Below are 21,636 nucleotides of genomic sequence, written 5' to 3'. Positions count from 1 at the left end.
TGCAAGAGCATATACTCAAAATTGGCTCCATACACTTCAAGGGGGAATTGCATTGTCGAAATCAGCCATAGCTAATATCTCAGCATATGTATGCCCCTTTAGAAGTTAAACTAATATTTAAACTGAGCACACACTTAGAATTACTGGTATAGATATTAGCAATGTAATTAGCCAAATATCATATATTCATTTGCTGCAAATATTCTGTTGGAGAAATGGTGCCCATATACTTAAGCGATCAGATGCAATGCGACATGTCGCATCGCAACTTTAGTGGTGCCAGTGGCGTAACTACCTAATTGTCATCATTGTGATGAGATATCAGGTGGTGGAGTGGGGACCGGTGGAGCCTGAAAGCCCAGTGAAGAAGCGCTTTCAGGTGGCGGGACTTGGCAGTTGCAGCAGATGAATTTGAAACACTGGACGGTCCTCTGATTGGCCGAGGCAGCTGAGAGAGCTCTCTCAGCCAATCAGCGGCCGCCTAAATGTGAGGCCACTGGTTGTCTCTCGCTCTCAGCGGCCTCAGCCAATCAGTGGGCCGTCCAGTGTTTTAAATTCATCTGCTGCCGCAGTCCCACCAACTGAAAGTGCTTCTACACAGGCTCCAGCGCTCCGGTCTATAGCTCCACCGCTGCCAGCGCTCAGGTACTCTCTCCCCGCCAGTGCTCCGGTCCCACTCTTCCTCCGCCCCTGTCAGCTCCGGCTCCCCGAACCCGCCGCTGATTGCATTCGATCAATTGCATGTGGTTAAAAACCACATGTGATCGCTCATGCAATTCTATTAATATTATGTGCAGTACATAATACTGTATCTATCGACGTGCCTGCACAAAAGAGCGCTATATCAGTAAAAGGGATAATCTATCCTGCTTCAGTAATGTATATGGATTAATAATAAAAATTATTAATTTTCCACTCACAGCAGAACGTCCCATGAACAACTCTCTCTCTGCCTCGCAAATCCACAACATCAGCTCCAAAGAGCCACTAAACCGAGTGCTAGGTAAGATTACACAGTGTCCTTTGTAGAATTCTAATTGTCTGCACTTGTTCAGCTGGAATAAGAGGGGTACATTTACGAAGATGACAGTTCTATTGAAGATGGGTTGTTGCCCATAGCAACCAATCAGATTCCATTTCTTATTAATTAAGCACCATCTACAAGATAATAGATAGAATATGATTGGTGGCTATGGGCAACATCCCATCTTCAGTAGAACTTCCATCTCAGTAAATTTACCTCCTAACCAGGGCTGGGCAATAAGTGGACCTCCAACTGTTGATGAACTACACATCCCAGCATGCATCACCTTAGTTTTGCTATTTGGCCTTGCTGAAACTTATGGCATGCTGGGATGTGTAGTTAATCAACAGCTGGAGGGCCGCTTATTGCCCACCCCGGACCTAGACTGAAAGCTTTAATGAGCAGGGTCCGCTCAAAAGAAGTTGTGTTACAGTATGTTCCATTTTACGTACCTAATAATTGGATGATGTTTTGCCCCTTGTCCAATGATCACTCTTCTGATTCTTCTTGCTCACAGCCAACCTCTTCTTGTTGATCTCCTCCATCCTTGGCGCCCGGACAGCAGGTGCCCACACTCAGTTTGTGCAATGGTTTATGGAAGAATGCGTGGAGAGCTTGGAGCAGGGAGGGAAAGGAGGGATCCTGCAGTTTATGCCCTTCAGCATGGTAAATATGGTGGACACTGTGTTACTTTGTCATTCAAAAAAAAAAAAAACTTTTTGGTTCTTTATTATTATCTTCTTTCACTTAACCCCTTTGCTGCTGAGGGTCTTCTCACCCCTATGCTAGGCCATTTTCCTTTGCATTTGTCACATTACAACATGGAAATCGCTGGTCTATTTTATGCACAAGCTATGCCTTCTCATTTTCAAAGGACTATGTATATTCCTGAAATACCATCATTTTTCCATTTCCGATAAAATGTAACCAAAATAGACAAATAACTGTTTTTTTAATTGAAATGTGGGCAAGTAAACCAAAAGCACACATGATTTTATGTTTTAATCTTTTTCATATTTGTATATAGATGCATTCAAATATTTTTTAGATTTTGCTCCTTCACTATTACTCTTTCCAAAATTGCATTGAGCAGGATTCTTCAAATAAAAAAAAAAAGTGCACTTAAAATTAGTGGTTAAAAAAACTAAATTGCTTATGATGTTATAATATGGCAACCTATTTTTTTAAACTGTTAATCCTGCTCTTAAATGGAGGGACTCATTTTTTTATTTCACATACAGTAGGAGAGATCTGGGCTTCAGTTACCCCTAATAGCTATAGAGGAGTGTGTATTTTCTAGACTGTTCCTGGCGCCCAAAGGGGGTGGTCATGAGATGCACCCAGAAATCATCGCGCTGTGGCCTGGAGCTCGTCAATTCACAGCTGCTCTCGGCAGAATGTGCCCTTGTGAAGTCGGGCACGTTCTGCCGAGATCCCTGTTTAATGCTGTTGGGGAAGACAGCATTGAATAGGGCCCCTCCGCTATTTCCTCCTTTGGTAATACCGGCGGGAGATTGAATACCCCCCTTAAACGGTGTACACACAATGCAATGTGCTAGGCAATTTTGACATGATAGTTAGCCAGAATCATAGCATCTGTACATTGCGGGCGATAGCAATGCGCGGCGAAATAGAATGTGCAGGCAAGGCAATTTTCACTATGCTGCACAGTGCAGTGTATTTTGTCAATGGCTAAATTAGCCATAGTCCACATCGCCCATGGTCTTTGTCAAAATTGGCATAGTCAAAGTCACTTTGCCTATGTCTGTGTGTGCACCCCCTTAAGAAGGGTGAGCCACATTCATCCTTAGCTGCTAAACAGGTTTATAGCCTTGCTTTACCATAAGAGGTCAAAGGTGCCAATGGTTTTATAAGCTTTTCCATGTGGTTTTCAGTGTCCAATTTGTAACTATTTTGGTGTACAGTCATTTTTAACATTCACTGAGGTTTGATTAATGGTCCTATTTTCTGTGTTTTTTTCCTACACAGGTTTCTGAGTTGGTTAAAGTCTCCACCCTGTCTAGCCCTAAAATAGTTTTGGCTATCACAGACCTGACCCTTCCACTCGGGAGAAGAGTGGCTGCCAAGGCTTTGACTGCTCTATGATGATCTATTGTATGAACATTTGTCTCTACTATGTGGTTTGCGGTTTGCCTAAAACCAACTTGGCCGACTACCTAATCTCACCAAGACTTCTGCAAACAAAATGCAATTCACATTTATAACCATCGCACCTTTTGGTGCCAAAGTGTCAGCCTGTCTCAAACTTGTTGATGATGTTATAGTTTATGGTTTAAACTTGGCAATTAAAGGGCTCATTAGAAAAAACAACAAGGTTCCCCAGTATTGACCATCTTTTTCACTGAACCAAAATTCATCAGTACTGGCACTAACGATTGATACGGTCTCATGAACGAGTTAAGCCAGGGCAAGATCTACTCCATCAGCAAGGTTGTCAATGTGCCTAAAACCCTTACTCCTGCCATGTATTAGGTGTACTTCCTGGCAATGGCAATAGATTCACATACTTATTTGTGTGACTAATTGTGAATTTTATATTATTTTGGGCACCCCTGAGCTAAGCCTGATAACTCCTGCCCCACATCTGTCAAGTAAGTGTATGTTTCTGAATACCACCCGGTGCCGCTGATATATGTCTTATTCAATTAACTGTTCCCAACTGCAGTGACTGTCAGATGTCCCAGGGAAGAAGCGTTCTCAATACCTATGTAGAGATTTGTTATGTTAGTATTATACTGTTGTATAATTTATATTAGAACAATACATTTTTTCTTACTTGTGTGCTTTTTATAAAGCTTTGTCTGAGACTTTTTTTTATTGCAAACGATTTACTACTATCTTGCAAGAAAGTTAGCGCCGTGATTTCATTGAACTTTTCTCATATTCTTAGAAATGAATGGGATGTTTGGGCAGGCTAAGTACTGTAACATGTATAGAAAGGGGATGGCTTGGCAGGTTGGCCAGTGCACATAGAAGAAGATGGCTTTGCAGTTTATACAGCAAATGGTTGCTCAGTCAACCTGAGCAGACTTCACTGAAGGGGAAGCACAGGCAGTAGCACATGAAGTAGTAGGGGATCATAGCACAGACGTCACATAGGCCCTTATTCTGTTTGACTTGCAAGGCTGTGGATTTTGCTGTCTGCATGGCCGGCCAGCCCCGTCGCACACCGCGTTCCCCCACAGGCATGCAAATGGTTGTTTTGCATAAACATTTATTTGCAGCCTTGTGTGTGGGGACAACATTATTCGATGGTCGCCGACTATCGAATAATTTTGCAAGCGCTCGCAGATCTGAGACACCTCTGTGGTGTCTCAGATCTGCCAGATGCCCTGTGCAGGAAGCCCACTGCCAGCACCCGCATCATCTGGGAATTACATGCCGCACAATCCTGACTATATCATCAACAGAAGCTACACACCTAGATTTGGTCATTGAAGATATCTTTGAAGATATCATTTGTCAAAAAGTTAATGAGTGACATTTTGGGGAGTATTCAATGGTTTTATTCTCCATGTGCAGCGAATCCTGTTTAGGATTCGCTGCCGGCCCTCCCTGTCACCCTGTTCAATGCCGCAGGGGCTCCCTGCCCCTGACGGTGAATTTGAACCCCTGCATCGAATGCCGCAGGGAGCTATATAAGCCTCCCTGCCTGCCCCAGAATTTGTGGGGGAAGGCTCCCGGGGACACAGGCAGCAGAAGCTGCCCCCCCCCAGAGAGCTAGCAGGGAACAGGGGTAGGGAGCCGTTTCACTGGTCCCGCTCCTAAGAAGCCGGGACCAGTGTGCAGTGAATAATTGAATATCTAATGAGCGGCTCCAGGCCCCCTGCTGACAAATGTGTAAAAAAAAAAAAGAATTAAATATATATTAATGTGCTTCAAGCACATGAATAAAAATAGCATGCCCCTTCACAGAAGGGGGTGAATCAGATTTTCAGTGAAAACGATTCACTGCAAGGAGTGAAAACAGCCCGATTTGCCAAAAGAATCTTTTGCATGTCCTCTAATGTGAACCCAGTATTAGTACATCTCTCCCAAAGAGAGATCTTTTATGCCTTGAAAATCTGTACTTTATTAAAATCGTTGTTTGCACTGAATGATACTGGAAATAATCATATCCATACTTTTCCTATTGAGGTTATGGAACAATCCCAGAAGTTACCTGGCAAGGTTCCATATATGTCAAATAATATCTAAAAGTTGCCATATATTTTATTTGATTACAGCAACATCTTGTTTTCTGTCATTTCCGTCTTTTTCTCTGACTTCTCTGTACTGTCATTAATATGCCTGCGGTGTTTTGTTCCTAAAATGACTAATTCTGTCCAACTACATGTGTTAAGTAACTGCTTAAATAAACTGTAATGATTCAGCAATATCAGAAACACCAGGAGGAGCAGATAAACTATTTTTGCACTGAGGTCCTACATTTGTGGATGTGCTGCCAAGCCCAGTGAAGGGAAATTTAAAGTAATATAACTCTTTTGTGCTACCAAGGGAAAAAAAATGTCAACTCTCCTATGACCTGTAGTGACCCATATAATTAGTAGACCTTCTCAAGTTCTAATCAGTGGGCAACAAAGCTAATTATTACAACTGTGGTTTTCTGCCTCAACCCTCGTGTATCCCCACCAGGCCATGTTGAAGATTTGTCTGTGGGATAAGTAAGTAAGTAAGTTTTATTTATATAGCGCACTTTCTCCAACAGGACTCAAGGCGCTTTACAGACATTAAAAATAATGCACATACTGTAATACAAAGGGTTGTCAAAACGGGCAACAATGGCAGTACAGATATACATCACACATACAGATATGCACTAGATGCATTCTAATGAGGGACATGGACAACATATTTACTGAGCTGTACAGCACCCAGGCAGCCATTCGTCGGGGCCACATGGTGATTGCACCAGCCAGAAGGGTAGACAGGTAAGACAGTACAGATATAGGACACATACAGATATATACTAGATGTACTCTATTGAGCGACACGGGCACGGGAACATATATTTACTGAGCTATGCAGCACCCAGGCAGCCAATCAGCGGCGCCACATGGTGATTGCACCAGCCAGATAGGTAGCCAGTAACAGTACTGATATATATATACTAGATGTATCCTGATGGGGAACATGGACATGGGGAACATATATTTACTGAGCTATGCAGCACTCAGGCAGCCATTCAGCGGCGCCACGTGGTGATTGCACCAGCCAGATAGGTAGCCAGTAACAGTACAGATATATATATACACTAGATGTATCCTGATGGGGAACATGGACATGGGGAACATATATTTACTGAGCTATGCAGCACCCAGGCAGCCAATCAGCAGCGCCACATGGTGATTGCACCAGCCAGATAGGTAGCCAGTAACAGTACTGATATATATATATACTAGATGTATCCTGATGGGGAACATGGACACGGGGAACATATATTTACTGAGCTATGCAGCACCCAGGCAGCCATTCAGCGGCGCCACATGGTGATTGCACCAGCCAGATGGGTAGACAGGTAAAACAGTACAGATATAGGACACGTACAGATATATGCTAGATGTATCCTGATGGGGGACACGGACATGGAGCACACAGTGTAGGCCGCTGCTGTCAGGCTATGCACAGCAGAGGCGCAACACGCGGTGCGGGATAACAGGAATAAAATTTAAGAGAATACTACAGTGGCATACAGTGTATACAGTGTATGCCCATACACTGTATAAGTACAGGCCCATCAGAATAGATTTACTCAACTGTGCATGATTAAAGAAATCCATCTGTGTATGGTACTTGGGGACTGGAGTTGAAAACCACTGTAGATATTGAGTTTGTGCTACCACTACCTGCTACGCAGGGGCATAAGTTCATCACTATCGCCCAGAGGCAAATTAAAGCTTGGTGCCCCTCTTGAAAGGAGAAACAAATATGTGTGCGAGTGGGGTTGTGTATAGAGTACATAAACAAATTAGCAGAACAGGAAAATAATTACTTTAGATAAATATACACCACAATCTCAGCTGGTTTCCAGGGTCCATCTCCACTGTGTGACAATTGTCAGTGTCTGACTCTCTGCAGCATGCCAGAATAAGCATTCACCAGCAAGTTCCCATATAACTGTTCAGCAGCAGCTGAGCGGTACCAGGTGGGAACTATCCTGTTCCCTGTTGCATGTTGTTAGCAGGGCTCCTGAGATACATCCAGCTAGCTAGCAGCAGATGCGCCACAGAGCTCTGTTGGAAGAGCAGCAGTCACACTTGGATTCGGCTGTGAAATACACAAGTACTGCTGTACATACAGGACAGGTGACTCTTTAGGGCTTGGAGCGCGGAGGCAGGAGAATCCATTACTACTGGAAGTTAGGACTCTGCTGCTATGTCCTATTATTATTTGCCTACAAAACTTATGGGAAATAACAATAGTGGAGACCCACTACATTGAGACTCATATCTGGATGGACTATTCATAAAATAAATCTTTTTATTTATATATATATATATAGAGAGAGAGAGCAGCATAATCGTCACTAAGCATTAGTCAGCATAAAGTTTGGTTACAATGCAGTCATTTAGCTCTGTATTAATATATTCACCAATATGTGGGAAATGTCACTGTCGACAGTACCATTGCTTAGTGCTATGAGCACCTTCCTCATGGATTGCTGATATGGATTTCTTCAGGACCAGCGGATGGACGGAAACCTACCTATGTGTCACGGTATGTGTATGTATGGGCTCAGTGTGTAATAAAGTTCTACTTTAATTGTGACCGTTTTTTCAATTTAACTATTTGTATGGCTATGGGACTACAAGTCCCAGCGTGCCCTTTAATGCCCCGCATGCTGGGACTGTGGTTCTCCAAGTCCCTGCATGCGGTGCAGGCTTGCTGGGACTCGTAGTTCCACAGCAATACACAATAGTTTCATCGGTACTTGTGTAATAACTGGGCGCCCAATTTTAAGATCGGATCAGAAAATCGTATGCGATGCGATTTTCCATAGGATTCAATGTTAACATGGTCCTGTTGATTTCCCCACTATCCAAGTGGGCATAGAGTTGATTTTATATAGAGTGGCGAGCGCAGGATTACTTAAAATGTATTCCGCATCCCCTCGCTGCGCTCGCCATGCTATATAAAATCAACTCTATGCCCACTTGGATAGTGGGGAAATGAACAGGACCTTGTTAACATTGAATCCTATGCAAAATCCCATCGCATGCGATTCGATGCGATTTTGAAGAAAATCGCGTCGAATCGCATCTGATTGTATGCCTTACGGTAAGGCATACAATCACAAAATCGAGCGCCCAGATATTACACAAGTACCGTTTCATCTATTTTTTACTACACAATCATCCCGGTGCCCAATGCCCAACAGCCCCAGGTTTCAGTTTGGGCAGGTAAATTCTGGAGGGGGGACCCTTTAATTGGGGGGAGGGGGGGGTCCCCACTTTCCCAGTATCCTTGCCCAGACTGACTGGTCAGGGGGTAAATGCTTTGGCCGTATGTAATAAGTGTCCCCCGGCTGTGGCATTACGCTGCTGGCTGGTTGGGCCTGGTGCTGGTTTTTTAAATATGGGAGACCTCTAATCATTTTGTCCCCCGTATTTTGGAAACCAGGACCGGCAAAATACAGGGAAACCCTATTTTGTTTGTTCCCTGATTTTTTTCTGTTCCCTGAGATTCCCATCATGCCTGGCTCTTCTCCCCTATAACCCCGCCTCCATGCTAGGCTAGTCAGTTTTTTGTTGGTGCCTGCAGGAAGCAGGTGCACCAGTATTTTTCTCCTGGGATTGCTTGACAGCAATCCCAAGCTTTTGAATTTTTTTTCTTACTTTTACACTGAGCGGGCAGCACTGCTGACATTGCGCTTGCAGAGCTGCTGCTCCAACACCACCGCCGGCATCCATTACCTCCTGTCACCCCTGGGGTGTACACAGAAGAGTGGACAGAAGACAGGGACGCGGACAGCACGCAGGGCACCGCATTTCTTCTTGGACAGCGTGGCCGGACCGTGGGAGGGTAAGCGCTCTCAGAGCACAAATCGCTGTTCTAACTGAGATTCTATGGGTACCAGGTCACAGCGCTGGTGTGGACACTGCCTCCCACAGCAGGGATTCCACTAGCCCACCAGGGACTGGGAGTGCAGGCTGGAGGCAGTTATCCTGAGAGGGAAACTGTCCTCCATTTTACATTAGGCTCCATGTTAACCGGTGGGGGAAGTCCAGCATAGGAGGAGGTGGCGTTGGCCTGCAGCCCCTCCCACCAGCTTTAGGCACCAGTTCACTTCAATGCTGGGCGCCTATTTGCTGCAGATTCGCGCTTCCAGCTCCTCTCTCAGATCCTGGCAGCCCTCTTCACCACTGTGCAGACCCTGGAAGGCTGAGTGCTACTCCCCTGTAAAAACATCACCTGCTGACAGGTTTTTACAGCACTCACTGACTCACATAGGGCCTTATTCGAGTTCACTCTTTCAGACAAAATCCTTCATAGATGGACAAAACCATGTGCACTGCAGGGGGGCAGATGTAACTTGTGCAGATCTAATTAGATTTGGGGGGGGGTTTACTTCAAAGTGAGATCTATATTGCAGTGTAAAAATAAAGCAGCCAGTATTTACCCTGCAAAGAATCACCAAAAAATCACCAAATCTATTTCCATCTGTACATGTTACACCTGCCCCCCTGCAGTGCACATGGTTTTGTCCATCTAAGAAGGATTTTGTCAGAAAGAGTGAACTCGAATAAGGCCCATAGTCACTGGTAGGCTTCTGGAGCAATGTCTAAAATCCATATTTTCCCTGGCAGGGGAGGTTAACAGACCCACTATTGCCGTGTCCTGGGCCGCAAGGGCTGTGCAGGACTGGTTAAAGGTAATAGTGCAGGAAATTCCTACAGATGTTTCTGATGAATGCGCAGCATGTTTGTCACATGTGCATCAGGCCATAACATACATTGCAGAAGCCATGATTGCTAAAGTTTCAGCAGTGTCCGTGCATGCCAGACGCATACTCTGGCTGCATTCGTGGAAGGTGGACACCAAGTCCAAAAAGTCCTTGGAGGTTTTACCCTTTGCAGGGGAAGTTCTGTTTGGAGAAACGCTAAACAAAATAGTGGCTTCTCTGGCTGCAGCCAAGACAGCATGCCTCCCATCAGCCTCTGCATCCACACAGCCTAAGGTCAGTTCCTTTCGGGATGCAGTTAATATCCCGGCGGTCGGGATCCCGGCGTTCAGAATCCCGACCGCCGAAATGCCGACACATTCTCCCTCCTGGGGTGTCCACGACACCCCTGGAGGGAGAATAAATTAGTGTGCCGAGCGTAGCGAGGCACCGGGCCCGCTGCGTGGCGAGCGCAGCGAGCCCGCAAGGGGGGGCGATCCACGTCCCCCCCTTGTCGGCATTTCGGCTGTCGGGATTCCGGCGTCGGGATTCTGAACGCCGGGATTCAATACTGAATCCTTCCTTTCACCCCATGGGAAAGAGTAAGGGACAGGTGTTTTGTAGCCAACCCTAGTCCTCGAGAGCTACCAACAGTGCATGTTTTGCAGGTCTCCTCACAGAATCACAAGTGAGCTAATTAGCTCCATCTGTGTATCTTTTAAAATGTGTCAGTGATTAATGAGTGCAGCTGTGCAGCAGCTAGGTTGTCTGGAAAATGTGAATTGTTGGTAGCTCTCGAGGGCTAGGGTTCGCTACCACCGGTCTGGACAGTCCAGGTCAGCCAAACCCAAGCAGAGACAGCCCTGGGCGGCCAGACGGGCTACTCCTAAACCAGAAAAGCCTGCCACCTGACGGGGCGGGCCTCCCCTGGGGGATCCCAGGGTGGGGGGCCGACTTCTCTTCTTCTCGGAGAAATGGCTCAAGACGTCCTCAGACACTTGGGTGAAAGAAATGGTGACCCATGGCTACGCCGTGTCATTCAAAGGGTGCCCCCAAAGCGATACTTACCCACATATCTACCCAAGGACCCACGGAAAAAGTCCTCTCTGCATTAGGTAGTAGAGTCCTTACTACAGTCCAGGGTAGTAGTGTCTGTACTAAATTCGGTGTCATAGGAGAGACATAGGGAGAACAAAAGGTTTTTGGGGCACACTTGAAATTTTAAGATAGTGAAAAGATGGTGTACACATGGGTGACATAAAATCTAACCTTTATTGATAACACTTTTAAAAAGCATATAAGCACACGTCAATTAAGTACAAAGAACATTTTCAAGAGAGAATTGATTAAAAACATATATCAATCATCGTATGAGTATATCTACGGAGTTTATTTTATAATCGTAATATACAATGCAGACAAAAACGAAATTGTAATGCTATAATCGTCAAGTGGGCGAAAATGGTTTGGCAGGGAATTTACCAGACCGTAATTATTTGAACAAGGCAAATCAACACAAGATAATAGTATAATAATAGCATGCACATAAATGTTGCAGAGACTAGTAATGTGTTGTGGTCTTGCTTCAGACCCTCCTGTGACAACAAATAATGGACCCAAAAGTAATGATATAAGTAACAGGTTTATATTACTATTGTTGAAGCGGGATTTAATAGGTAAAGGGAGAAATAAGAATGCTCTTCGTATACATTCGCTGCTTCTGCTGTCGGAGTGTGTGATACAGCACTGGATATTCCCTGATGGTCTCCCAGGAGGTACTGATCCAGCCAGTCGCTGCTTAGCTGCTGAGTTCAGATGGGATCAGGCGGCCCAGCGATGTATGGCTGTATATAGCATTAGATGAGAGAGCCTCAAATGAAACTAGGAGCCAGTTGTCACTTCTGCTTTTCCCCGATGTGGCTCAGGAGAATGAGAGAGTGAGCGAGTCCAGATGAGAGATAATAATAGATTAGAATGAAAGAGGAAAGATCAGAAGGGTAAGGAGAGGCCTGCTCTCAGAATAATGATATATGTGCCCACTGCTGGATTCAATGGATTCGTGGTCACTTGGGCCAGTAATGGGGAATACTGCGCACAATGCCACATGCAGGGGTGAGTAAGGTCTTTATAAATCATAAATCATAGTATGTGCAAGATGTATCAATTCATCAGCAACATACATCACAGCATGTGGTTCAAGGTATGTATCAAGACAGTATAACCCAGCGTATTGGTTAAGGACACCAAATACATGAAACCAAACCACAGGAGATACAGACAGTGATTATTAATTTAATTGCCTATTACTAAACAGCTGTAGTAGAAGGTTTTAAATTAGGGTAGTTGGTAATAATTCAATAGTAACAGCAATGGAGTGGGTAGGGGAATTGAAGAGATAGTATGGGATAGTCAATAAAGCAAAACAACAATAGTGTGCAATTAAATTTTTAAATTTATAACCTGCGGGTCACATTAATCGGAGCTCAATTTCTCATATGGTGGACACCTAATTTATAGCGTGCCCCATATGATATCGCATAGAGGTCCTGCTCAGTGGCGGTATTAGGACCAAAGGTCCCGCTCAGTGGCGGTCTCAGAGTGTGTGCGCATCAGACACAGAGTCTGTGCGCCACCGGTAATCTGTGAAATAGAAAGCAGATTACCTCGTATCAAATGCCGGCAGTATCAGCGCGTGGGGAGATGAGCCGTGTTTCGCCCCGATTGGGCTTGATCACAATGATGGCACGTCATTGTGATCAAGCCCAATCGGGGCGAAACACGTGTCTTCTGACGTCAGGGAACTATCCAGCCACTCAGATCCCTCCCGCTGTCCTTCTCAGAGCAGCGCGGCCGGAGTGATTTAGACGGCAGAGGCTCTCACCGCACGGCTCATCTCCCCACGCGCTGATACTGACGGCATTTGATACGAGGTAATCTGCTTTCTATTTCACAGATTACCGGTGGCGCACAGACTCTGTGTCTGATGCGCACACACTCTGAGACCGCCACTGAGCGGGACCTTTGGTCCTAATACCGCCACTGAGCAGGACCTCTATGCGATATCATATGGGGCACGCTATAAATTAGGTGTCCACCATATGAGAAATTGAGCTCCGATTAATGTGACCCGCAGGTTATAAATTTAAAAATTTAATTGCACACTATTGTTGTTTTGCTTTATTGACTATCCCATACTATCTCTTCAATTCCCCTACCCACTCCATTGCTGTTACTATTGAATTATTACCAACTACCCTAATTTAAAACCTTCTACTACAGCTGTTTAGTAATAGGCAATTAAATTAATAATCACTGTCTGTATCTCCTGTGGTTTGGTTTCATGTATTTGGTGTCCTTAACCAATACGCTGGGTTATACTGTCTTGATACATACCTTGAACCACATGCTGTGATGTATGTTGCTGATGAATTGATACATCTTGCACATACTATGATTTATGATTTATAAAGACCTTACTCACCCCTGCATGTGGCATTGTGCGCAGTATTCCCCATTACTGGCCCAAGTGACCACGAATCCATTGAATCCAGCAGTGGGCACATATATCATTATTCTGAGAGCAGGCCTCTCCTTACCCTTCTGATCTTTCCTCTTTCATTCTAATCTATTATTATCTCTCATCTGGACTCGCTCACTCTCTCATTCTCCTGAGCCACATCGGGGAAAAGCAGAAGTGACAACTGGCTCCTAGTTTCATTTGAGGCTCTCTCATCTAATGCTATATACAGCCATACATCGCTGGGCCGCCTGATCCCATCTGAACTCAGCAGCTAAGCAGCGACTGGCTGGATCAGTACCTCCTGGGAGACCATCAGGGAATATCCAGTGCTGTATCACACACTCCGACAGCAGAAGCAGCGAATGTATACGAAGAGCATTCTTATTTCTCCCTTTACCTATTAAATCCCGCTTCAACAATAGTAATATAAACCTGTTACTTATATCATTACTTTTGGGTCCATTATTTGTTGTCACAGGAGGGTCTGAAGCAAGACCACAACACATTACTAGTCTCTGCAACATTTATGTGCATGCTATTATTATACTATTATCTTGTGTTGATTTGCCTTGTTCAAATAATTACGGTCTGGTAAATTCCCTGCCAAACCATTTTCGCCCACTTGACGATTATAGCATTACAATTTCGTTTTTGTCTGCATTGTATATTACGATTATAAAATAAACTCCGTAGATATACTCATACGATGATTGATATATGTTTTTAATCAATTCTCTCTTGAAAATGTTCTTTGTACTTAATTGACGTGTGCTTATATGCTTTTTAAAAGTGTTATCAATAAAGGTTAGATTTTATGTCACCCATGTGTACACCATCTTTTCACTATCTTAAAATTTCAAGTGTGCCCCAAAAACCTTTTGTTCTCCCTATGTCTCTCCTATGACACCGAATTTAATTCAGTCATCCTGCTGAATCTTTTGGGAGCACCACCAACCCAGTACCTCATAAGAATTTTCTTGTTAAAAGGTCGCATGTTGGTCTATACTAAATTCTAATTTTTCCAATTTTCTCTCACAAACTGCCTGTGACACCTCACCAAGTTATTTCTAATAGTAGTGTCTGTACCTCAGCATCAACGAGGCCAGGGGTATTATTCAACCCTGTTCTTGGTTCAAGAAGCCAAACAGGACATTCTGGCCTATTCTGAACTTAAAATCACTGAACAGATCAGTGAAAGTGTCCAAGTTCCACATGGAAACGCTCAGGTCCATTGTGCTGGCAACGGAACCAGGGGACTATATTGGGTCTCTGGACATACAAGATGCGTATCTACATGTCTCCATTACACAATCCCACCAGCAGTTTCTGCGGTTTGTGATATTACCAAACCATTACCAGTTTGCGGCCCTCCCTTTCGGGTTGGCTACTGCCCCCAGAGTCTTCACGAAAATCATGGCAGTGATGACGGCATCCCTAAGATGGCAGGGGGTCAGAATCCGTACCTGGACGACCTACTGATTCTTGCCAGTTTGCAAGAAGCTTTGCTGACACATCTCCAGCTAACGCAGACAGTTTTCCAGTCTCACGGCTGGCTGATAAACTGGAAGAAATCAGCTCTGGTGCCCTCCAGATGAATGATACATGTGGGAACCCTGCTGGATTCTCATGCTCAGAGGTTAATCCTTCTTCTGTAGAAGGGCCAGCAGGTGCAGGCCAAGATTCGAAGCTTCCATCGGTTACAGAGGGTCTCTGTTCATCAAGCGATGGAAATCCTGGGCCTGATGGTTTGCACGGAAGAAGTAGATAACAAGTTGTCAAAAGGTTATGGCAAGGGAGTATAAGATGCCCTGTCAAACTGCAGTGTGGGTAAGGGGTAGTCAACCCCTTATAAAACACTGGAAAGAAGAAAAAGGTACACTGCGCTGTGCAATATATCAATAAATGAAAATGACGTTTAATACAATTTAAATTAAATTCTGTAGTGCCAATTTAGGTCTAAAATATAGTAGCAGTTAATAAAAACATATAGACACTGACATAACATGAGATTAATAAAACATCTGCAATGTGACAGAGGGAACTGATGGTTTAAGGCAGTCAATACGGTACCATATTTGTAAAGTCCTGTAGAGAGTGGTTCCATTCCTATGGTGCCTCTTTGATGGTAAAATAGAGCTGGGGCTGACTTGATATTGTCCAGCAGTTGAGAGCCAATATTATTGGTTGTGCATTGTGTCCAATTAGCCAGCGGTACTTTCTTTTGGTGGGATAGCACTCCCTAGCTTATATTGGACCTCCGTTCAGCTTGGGGCGCAGATTGCCCTTTTGGATGGAGTGAACAATGGACGCTGGCCAGTCGGCAAGATGGGTGAAGAGGCTGGTCCGGAACCCAATGTAGAATATAGCAGCAATGTGGATAGGACTAGATTTGTAAATTCCCTCTGATCCACCAACACGTTTCGCCTAAATCGCAGCTTTATCTTGATATCTTGTCCATAAACCTGTTGGAGCTACGGGCGGTGTTCAACACCCTCCAGTTGTCACAGGATCTGTTACAGGACCGACCTGTTCAAATAAGATCTGACAATGCAATCACGGTGGCTTATATAAACCACCAAGGAGGTACTAAAAGCATAAAGGCAAAGAGGAGGGTATCCAGGATCCTCCAATGGGTCGAAAGTCACGTGCCGGCCATATCAGCAGTATTCCTTCCAGGAGTACTGAACTGGGAGGCAGACTTCCTGAGTCGCCAAGACATTCACGAGGGAGAATGGTCCCTGCACCTCAAGGTATTTTGTCAAATAGCCAGGAGGTGGGGCGTTCCAGACGTGGATCTAATAGCCACTTGGCACAATCACAAGATGTCGCTCTTCGGATCCAGAGCCAGGGATCTCCTGGTAGCATTCACGGACGCTCTGTCGGTTCCATGGAATTTTCATCTGCCATACGTTTATCCACCAGTGTCTCTGTTTCCTTGACTACTCAGGAAGTTCAAGCAGAAGTGAGGAGTTCTAATCTTGGTGGCCCAGGCGACACTGGTTTTCAGATCTAGTACAGCTGTCAGCTGCTTCTCCTTTTCAATTACCTCTGCGGATAGACCTACTAGGTCAGGGACCTTGTCTACACCTGGATCTGAAGAGGCTAAATTTGATGGCGTGGCTCTGGAGACAAGAGCCAAAAATGGTCTGCGCCTGGCTTCTCTTCAAGTCCAGGTGTCCGCCTTATCGGTGTGGTTTCAGGGAGTGCTGAGGATTCAGTGGTTCTTACTATTCTCTCAAAACCGCCTTTCAAACATTTGAATTCAGTTGAATTGAAGTGGGTTACAGTCAAGGTGGTTTTCCTGATGGCAGTTGCCTCTGCCAGGTGAGTGTCTGACTTGGGGGCATTATCTTGTCATTTCCCATTTCTTATTTTTCATAAGGACAGGGCCTTTCTTAGGACTGGGCCCTCTCACCTTCCTAAGGTGGTTTCAAAGTTCCATGTGAACCAATAGATTGTGGTCGCTTCCCTGAATTCTTCCAGGTTGTCTTCGAAAGAGAAATCGTTAGGTGTGGTGAGGGCACTTCGGATATATGTTTGAAGAACTGAATCCATTAGGCGGTTAAACGCCTTGTTTGTTCTCTATGGGTTCCATAGAAGAGGGTGGCCTGCTCACAAGCAGTCCTTAGCACACTGGATCAGGATGGCAATCCAATAGGCATATGAGAAGGCTAATCTCCCGTTCACTTCCTCTATTTCTGCACATTCCACTAGATCGGTGTGTCCGTCGTGGGCTGCTAGACGGGGTGCTTCCGCAGAGCAGCTGTGCAAGGCAGCAACGTGGTCCTCGGCCCACACATACCTGAGGTGCTTCCCAAGATGCCGCATTTGGGCGGCAAGTTCTACTGGCCCCTCAGGCAGACGCCTGAGGGGCCAGTAAAATACTTAGAATACTGCTTTGGGACATCCCCGATGTAATCTCTGTGGGACCCAGGAACCCTGAAGAGGAAAAGGGGAGTTATGGTAAAACCTACCTTTGGTTAACTCCCTTTCTTCAAGGTTCCTGGGCCCACAGGGCGCCCACCCTAGTACGCCTGATGTCTGTGAGGCATGCGATCTGCTTGCTGGCCTCTCTGTATGCCTGTACATGTGCGTGCCTGTGTTGTGTACTCTGTCCTACTCTGCTTCCTGCTGGGGCTTGCTGAAATAACTGACTAGCCTAGCATGGAGGCAGGGTTATAGGGAAGAGGAGCTAGGCATGATAGGAAGCTCTGAAAGCTTTGCAGAAGTTGGTGTTCGGTCCTCTGGATCTGCCTACAACCCTGATGTAATCCCTGTGGGCCCAGGAACCTTGAAGAAAGGGAGTTAACTGAAGGTAGGTTTTACCATAACTCCCCTTGTTTATTGTGGTACACTGAAGCCTGGAAAATTAAGTGTATTTTTCAGATGTATTTTACTGGCAATTAGTGGCCTTATCCGGCTAATTACCGGCAATTAGCAGGTGTATATTACATAGGGCCGCTTAGTAAATTAGGAATCACCATTCTTTTGAATGGTGATTCCTAGTCGTATTCTATCAATGGTGTATACATTTGTATTCTATATACGAATACACGTATTTTTGGTATAGTAAATGCTGAAAATACATATAAAATAGGCGTATTTTTATATACGAATATACCTATTTTAGCCGTATTTGGCTTTGTAAATTTCCTCCTGAGTGTCTGTCTTCAACACAGAGGAAAACAGACATTTGTAGTTCGGTAACATAACAATCAGATAAGTCCATTATCCAATTCTTAAGGGGTTGTACAGGATGATTAACAAGACTGACTTCCATATAATATCAAAATAAGGAACTGGAGATTACAGTCAAAAATATTGAAAGATGAAATACAGTTTATCTTGCCATTAATAACTACGCACTTCCCTCTTATTGCACATTGATGTGCGTTAAGAATATTTTATGTGTAACATTATTACTACGCATAATTGCCATTGACATTAATGCACTGATCCCAGCCCATAGTAAGGAAGTGGATGGCTTCAGTGTACAAACTACTGGGTTGCTGATGGATCCACTGTGTCCTGCATTCCCTTGTGACACGTGAACCGTTGACCCTTTTTAATTAACCCCTTACCGACGCAGCATGTTTTTGCCTTCCTGACAGAGCCCTTTTTTCAAATCTGACATGTATCACTTAAGTGGGGATAACTTTTTTTTGCTTTTACTTATCCCAGTGATTTTGAGATTGTTTTCTCGTGACACATTGTACTTCAAGTTAGTGGTAAATTTTGGTCGATACAGTCTGTGTTTTTTTGTGAAAAATACCAAAATGTCGTAAAAAAATGGAAAATTTAGCAATTTTCAAAATGTTAAAATTTCTGCTTGTGAGACAAATAATCATACCACTCAAAATAGTTAATAACTAACAAAGACCATATGTCTACTTTATGTTGCCATCATTATTTCAACCTCCTTTTAATTTTTTTGGACACTAGGAGGCTTAAAATATGAATAGCAAATTCTCAAATTTTCAAGAAAATTTCAAACACTGATTTTTTTAGGGACCAGTTCAGTTCTGATGTGACTTTGAGGGACTTGTATGTGAGACACCCCCATAAATGATGCCATTTCAAAAACTGCACCCCTCACAGTATTCAAAACAGCATTTTGAAAGTTTGTTAACCCTTTAGGTGTTTCACAGGAATTAAAACAAAGTGTAGGTGAAATTTCAAAATTTCATTTTTTTTGCAGATTTTCAATTTTAATACATTTTTCTAAGGAACACAGTAGATTTTACTAGAGAAATGTCACTAAAAATTGATTCCCCCAATTCTTTTGTTTTCATAAATATCCTATATGTGGCCCTAGTGTGCACGTTGACCAAACCACAGGCTTCATAATAGAAGGAGCACCTACTTGATTTTGGAGCCTCCTTTTTATGAGATTATTTTTTAGGCACCATGTAGGTTTCTAGGCACCATAAGATGCTAAAAATTAGGAACCCCCCCCCCCCACAAGTGACCCCATTTTGCAAACTACACCCCTCAGGGAATTCATCTAGGGGTATAGTGTACATTTCAAACCCCCAGGGGTTTCACCAATTGTGGTACAACTGGGCTGTGAAAATGAAAAATTACATTTTTTACACAAAAATGCAGTTCTGGCTCAAAATTTTTCATTTTCACAAGGAATGAAGGAGACAAAGCACCCCAAAATCTGTGCCCCAATTTCTCCCGAGTACTGCAATGCCTCATATGTGACCAGAAAATACCATTTGGGTGCATGGCAGGACTCAGAAGGGAAGGAGTGATTTTTGGATTTTGCAGCACAGATTCTGGTGGAATGAATGGTGGGTGCTATGTCGCATTAGCAAGACCCCCGAAGCACCAATACAGTGGAATCCCCCCACAAGTGACCCCATTTTGCAAACTACACCCCTCAGGGAATTCATCTAGGGGTATAGTGTACATTTCAAACCCCCAGGGGTTTCACCAATTGTGGTACAACTGGGCTGTGAAAATGAAAAATTACATTTTTTTACACAAAAATGCAGTTCTGGCTCAAAATTTTTCATTTTCACAAGGAATGAAGGAGACAAAGCACCCCAAAATCTGTGCCCCAATTTCTTCCGAGTACGGCAATGCCTCATATGTGACCAAAAAATACCATTTGGGTGCATGGCAGGACTCAGAAGGGAAGGAGTGATTTTTGAATTTTGCAGCACAGATTCTGGTGGAATGAATGGTGGGTGCTATGTCGCATTAGCAAGACCCCCGAAGCACCAATACAGTGGAACCCCCCCACAAGTGACCCCATTTTGCAAACTACACCCCTCATGGAATTCATCTAGGGGTATAGTGTACATTTCAAACCCACAGGGGTTTCACCAATTGTGGTACAACTGGGCTGTGAAAATGAAAAATTACATTTTTTTACACAAAAATGCAGTTCTGGCTCAAAATTTTTCATTTTCACAAGGAATGAAGGAGACAAAGCACCCCAAAATCTGTGCCCCAATTTCTCCCGAGTACGGCAATGCCTCATATGTGACCAAAAAATACCATTTGGGTGCATGGCAGGACTCAGAAGGGAAGGAGTGATTTTTGGATTTTGCAGCACACATTCTGGTGGAATGAATGGTGGGTGCTATGTCGCATTAGCAAGACCCCCGAAGCACCAATACAGTGGAACCCCCCCACAAGTGACCCCATTTTGCAAACTACACCCCTCAGGGAATTCATCTAGGGGTATAGTGTAGATTTCAAACCCCCAGGGGTTTCACCAATTGTGGTACAACTGGGCTGTGAAAATGAAAAATTAAAATTTTTTACACAAAAATGCAGTTCTGGCTCAAAATTTTTCATTTTCACAAGGAATGAAGGAGACAAAGCACCACAAAATCTGTGCCCCAATTTCTCCCGAGTACGGCAATGCCTCATATGTGACCAAAAAATACCATTTGGGTGCATGGCAGGACTCAGAAGGGAAGGAGTGATTTTTGGATTTTGCAGCACACATTCTGGTGGAATGAATGGTGGGTGCTATGTCGCATTAGCAAGACCCCCGAAGCACCAATACAGTGGAACCCCCCCACAAGTGACCCCATTTTGCAAACTACACCCCTCAGGGAATTCATCTAGGGGTATAGTGTACATTTCAAACCCCCAGGGGTTTCACCAATTGTGGTAAAACTGGGCTGTGAAAATGAAAAATTACATTTTTTTACACAAAAATGCAGTTCTGGCTCAAAATTTTTCATTTTCACAAGGAATGAAGGAGACAAAGCACCCCAAAATCTGTGCCCCAATTTCTCCCGAGTACGGCAATGCCTCATATGTGACCAAAAATGGCAGGACTCAGAAGGGAAGGAGTGATATTTGGATTTTGCAGCACACATTCTGGTGGAATGAATGGTGGGTGCTATGTTGCATTAGCAAGACCCCTGAAGCACCAATACAGTGGAACCCCCCCCACAAGTGACCCCATTTTGCAAACTACACCCCTCAGGGAATTCATCTAGGGGTATAGTGTACATTTCAAACCCCCAGGGGTTTCACCAATTGTGGTACAACTGGGCTGTGAAAATGAAAAATTACATTTTTTACACAAAAATGCAGATCTGGCTCAAAATTTTTCATTTTCACAAGGAATGAAGGAGACAAAGCACCCCAAAATCTGTGCCCCAATTTCTCCCGAGTACGGCAATGCCTCATATGTGACCAAAAAATACCATTTGGGTGCAT

The 21,636-nt window shown here is 44.2% G+C and overlaps 1 protein-coding gene and 2 pseudogenes across 2 annotated transcripts in view; 2 read left to right on the top strand and 1 right to left on the bottom strand.

Moving 5' to 3' along the window:
- Positions 1-3,839, top strand: part of MED24 (mediator complex subunit 24) — a 103,688-nt gene extending 99,849 nt beyond the window's left edge. The window contains exons 24-26 of one of the 2 annotated variants that reach the window (XM_083147233.1): positions 926-1,003; positions 1,542-1,690; positions 3,014-3,839. In XM_083147233.1, the coding sequence (XP_083003359.1) occupies positions 926-1,003; positions 1,542-1,690; positions 3,014-3,130 (344 nt within the window). In that variant the 3' untranslated portion in view covers positions 3,131-3,839. Of the gene's footprint in view, positions 1-922; positions 1,004-1,541; positions 1,691-3,013 lie in introns of both variants that reach the window. The other variant, XM_083147232.1, reaches the window with a different exon arrangement.
- Positions 3,840-11,661: 7,822 nt separating this feature from the next.
- On the bottom strand, positions 11,662-11,778 carry LOC146011610 (5S ribosomal RNA; annotated as a pseudogene).
- A 1,889-nt stretch (positions 11,779-13,667) lies between these two features.
- LOC146011609 (5S ribosomal RNA) lies at positions 13,668-13,784 on the top strand (annotated as a pseudogene).
- Positions 13,785-21,636: the final 7,852 nt, after the last annotated feature.

Source organism: Crinia signifera, chromosome 6 (assembly GCF_055691185.1).
Source record: "Crinia signifera chromosome 6, ASM5569118v1, whole genome shotgun sequence".
NCBI lineage: Eukaryota > Metazoa > Chordata > Amphibia > Anura > Myobatrachidae > Crinia > Crinia signifera.
The sequence above is the reverse complement of the archived record's forward strand: the minus strand, read 5'-3'. Positions and strand labels throughout refer to the sequence as shown.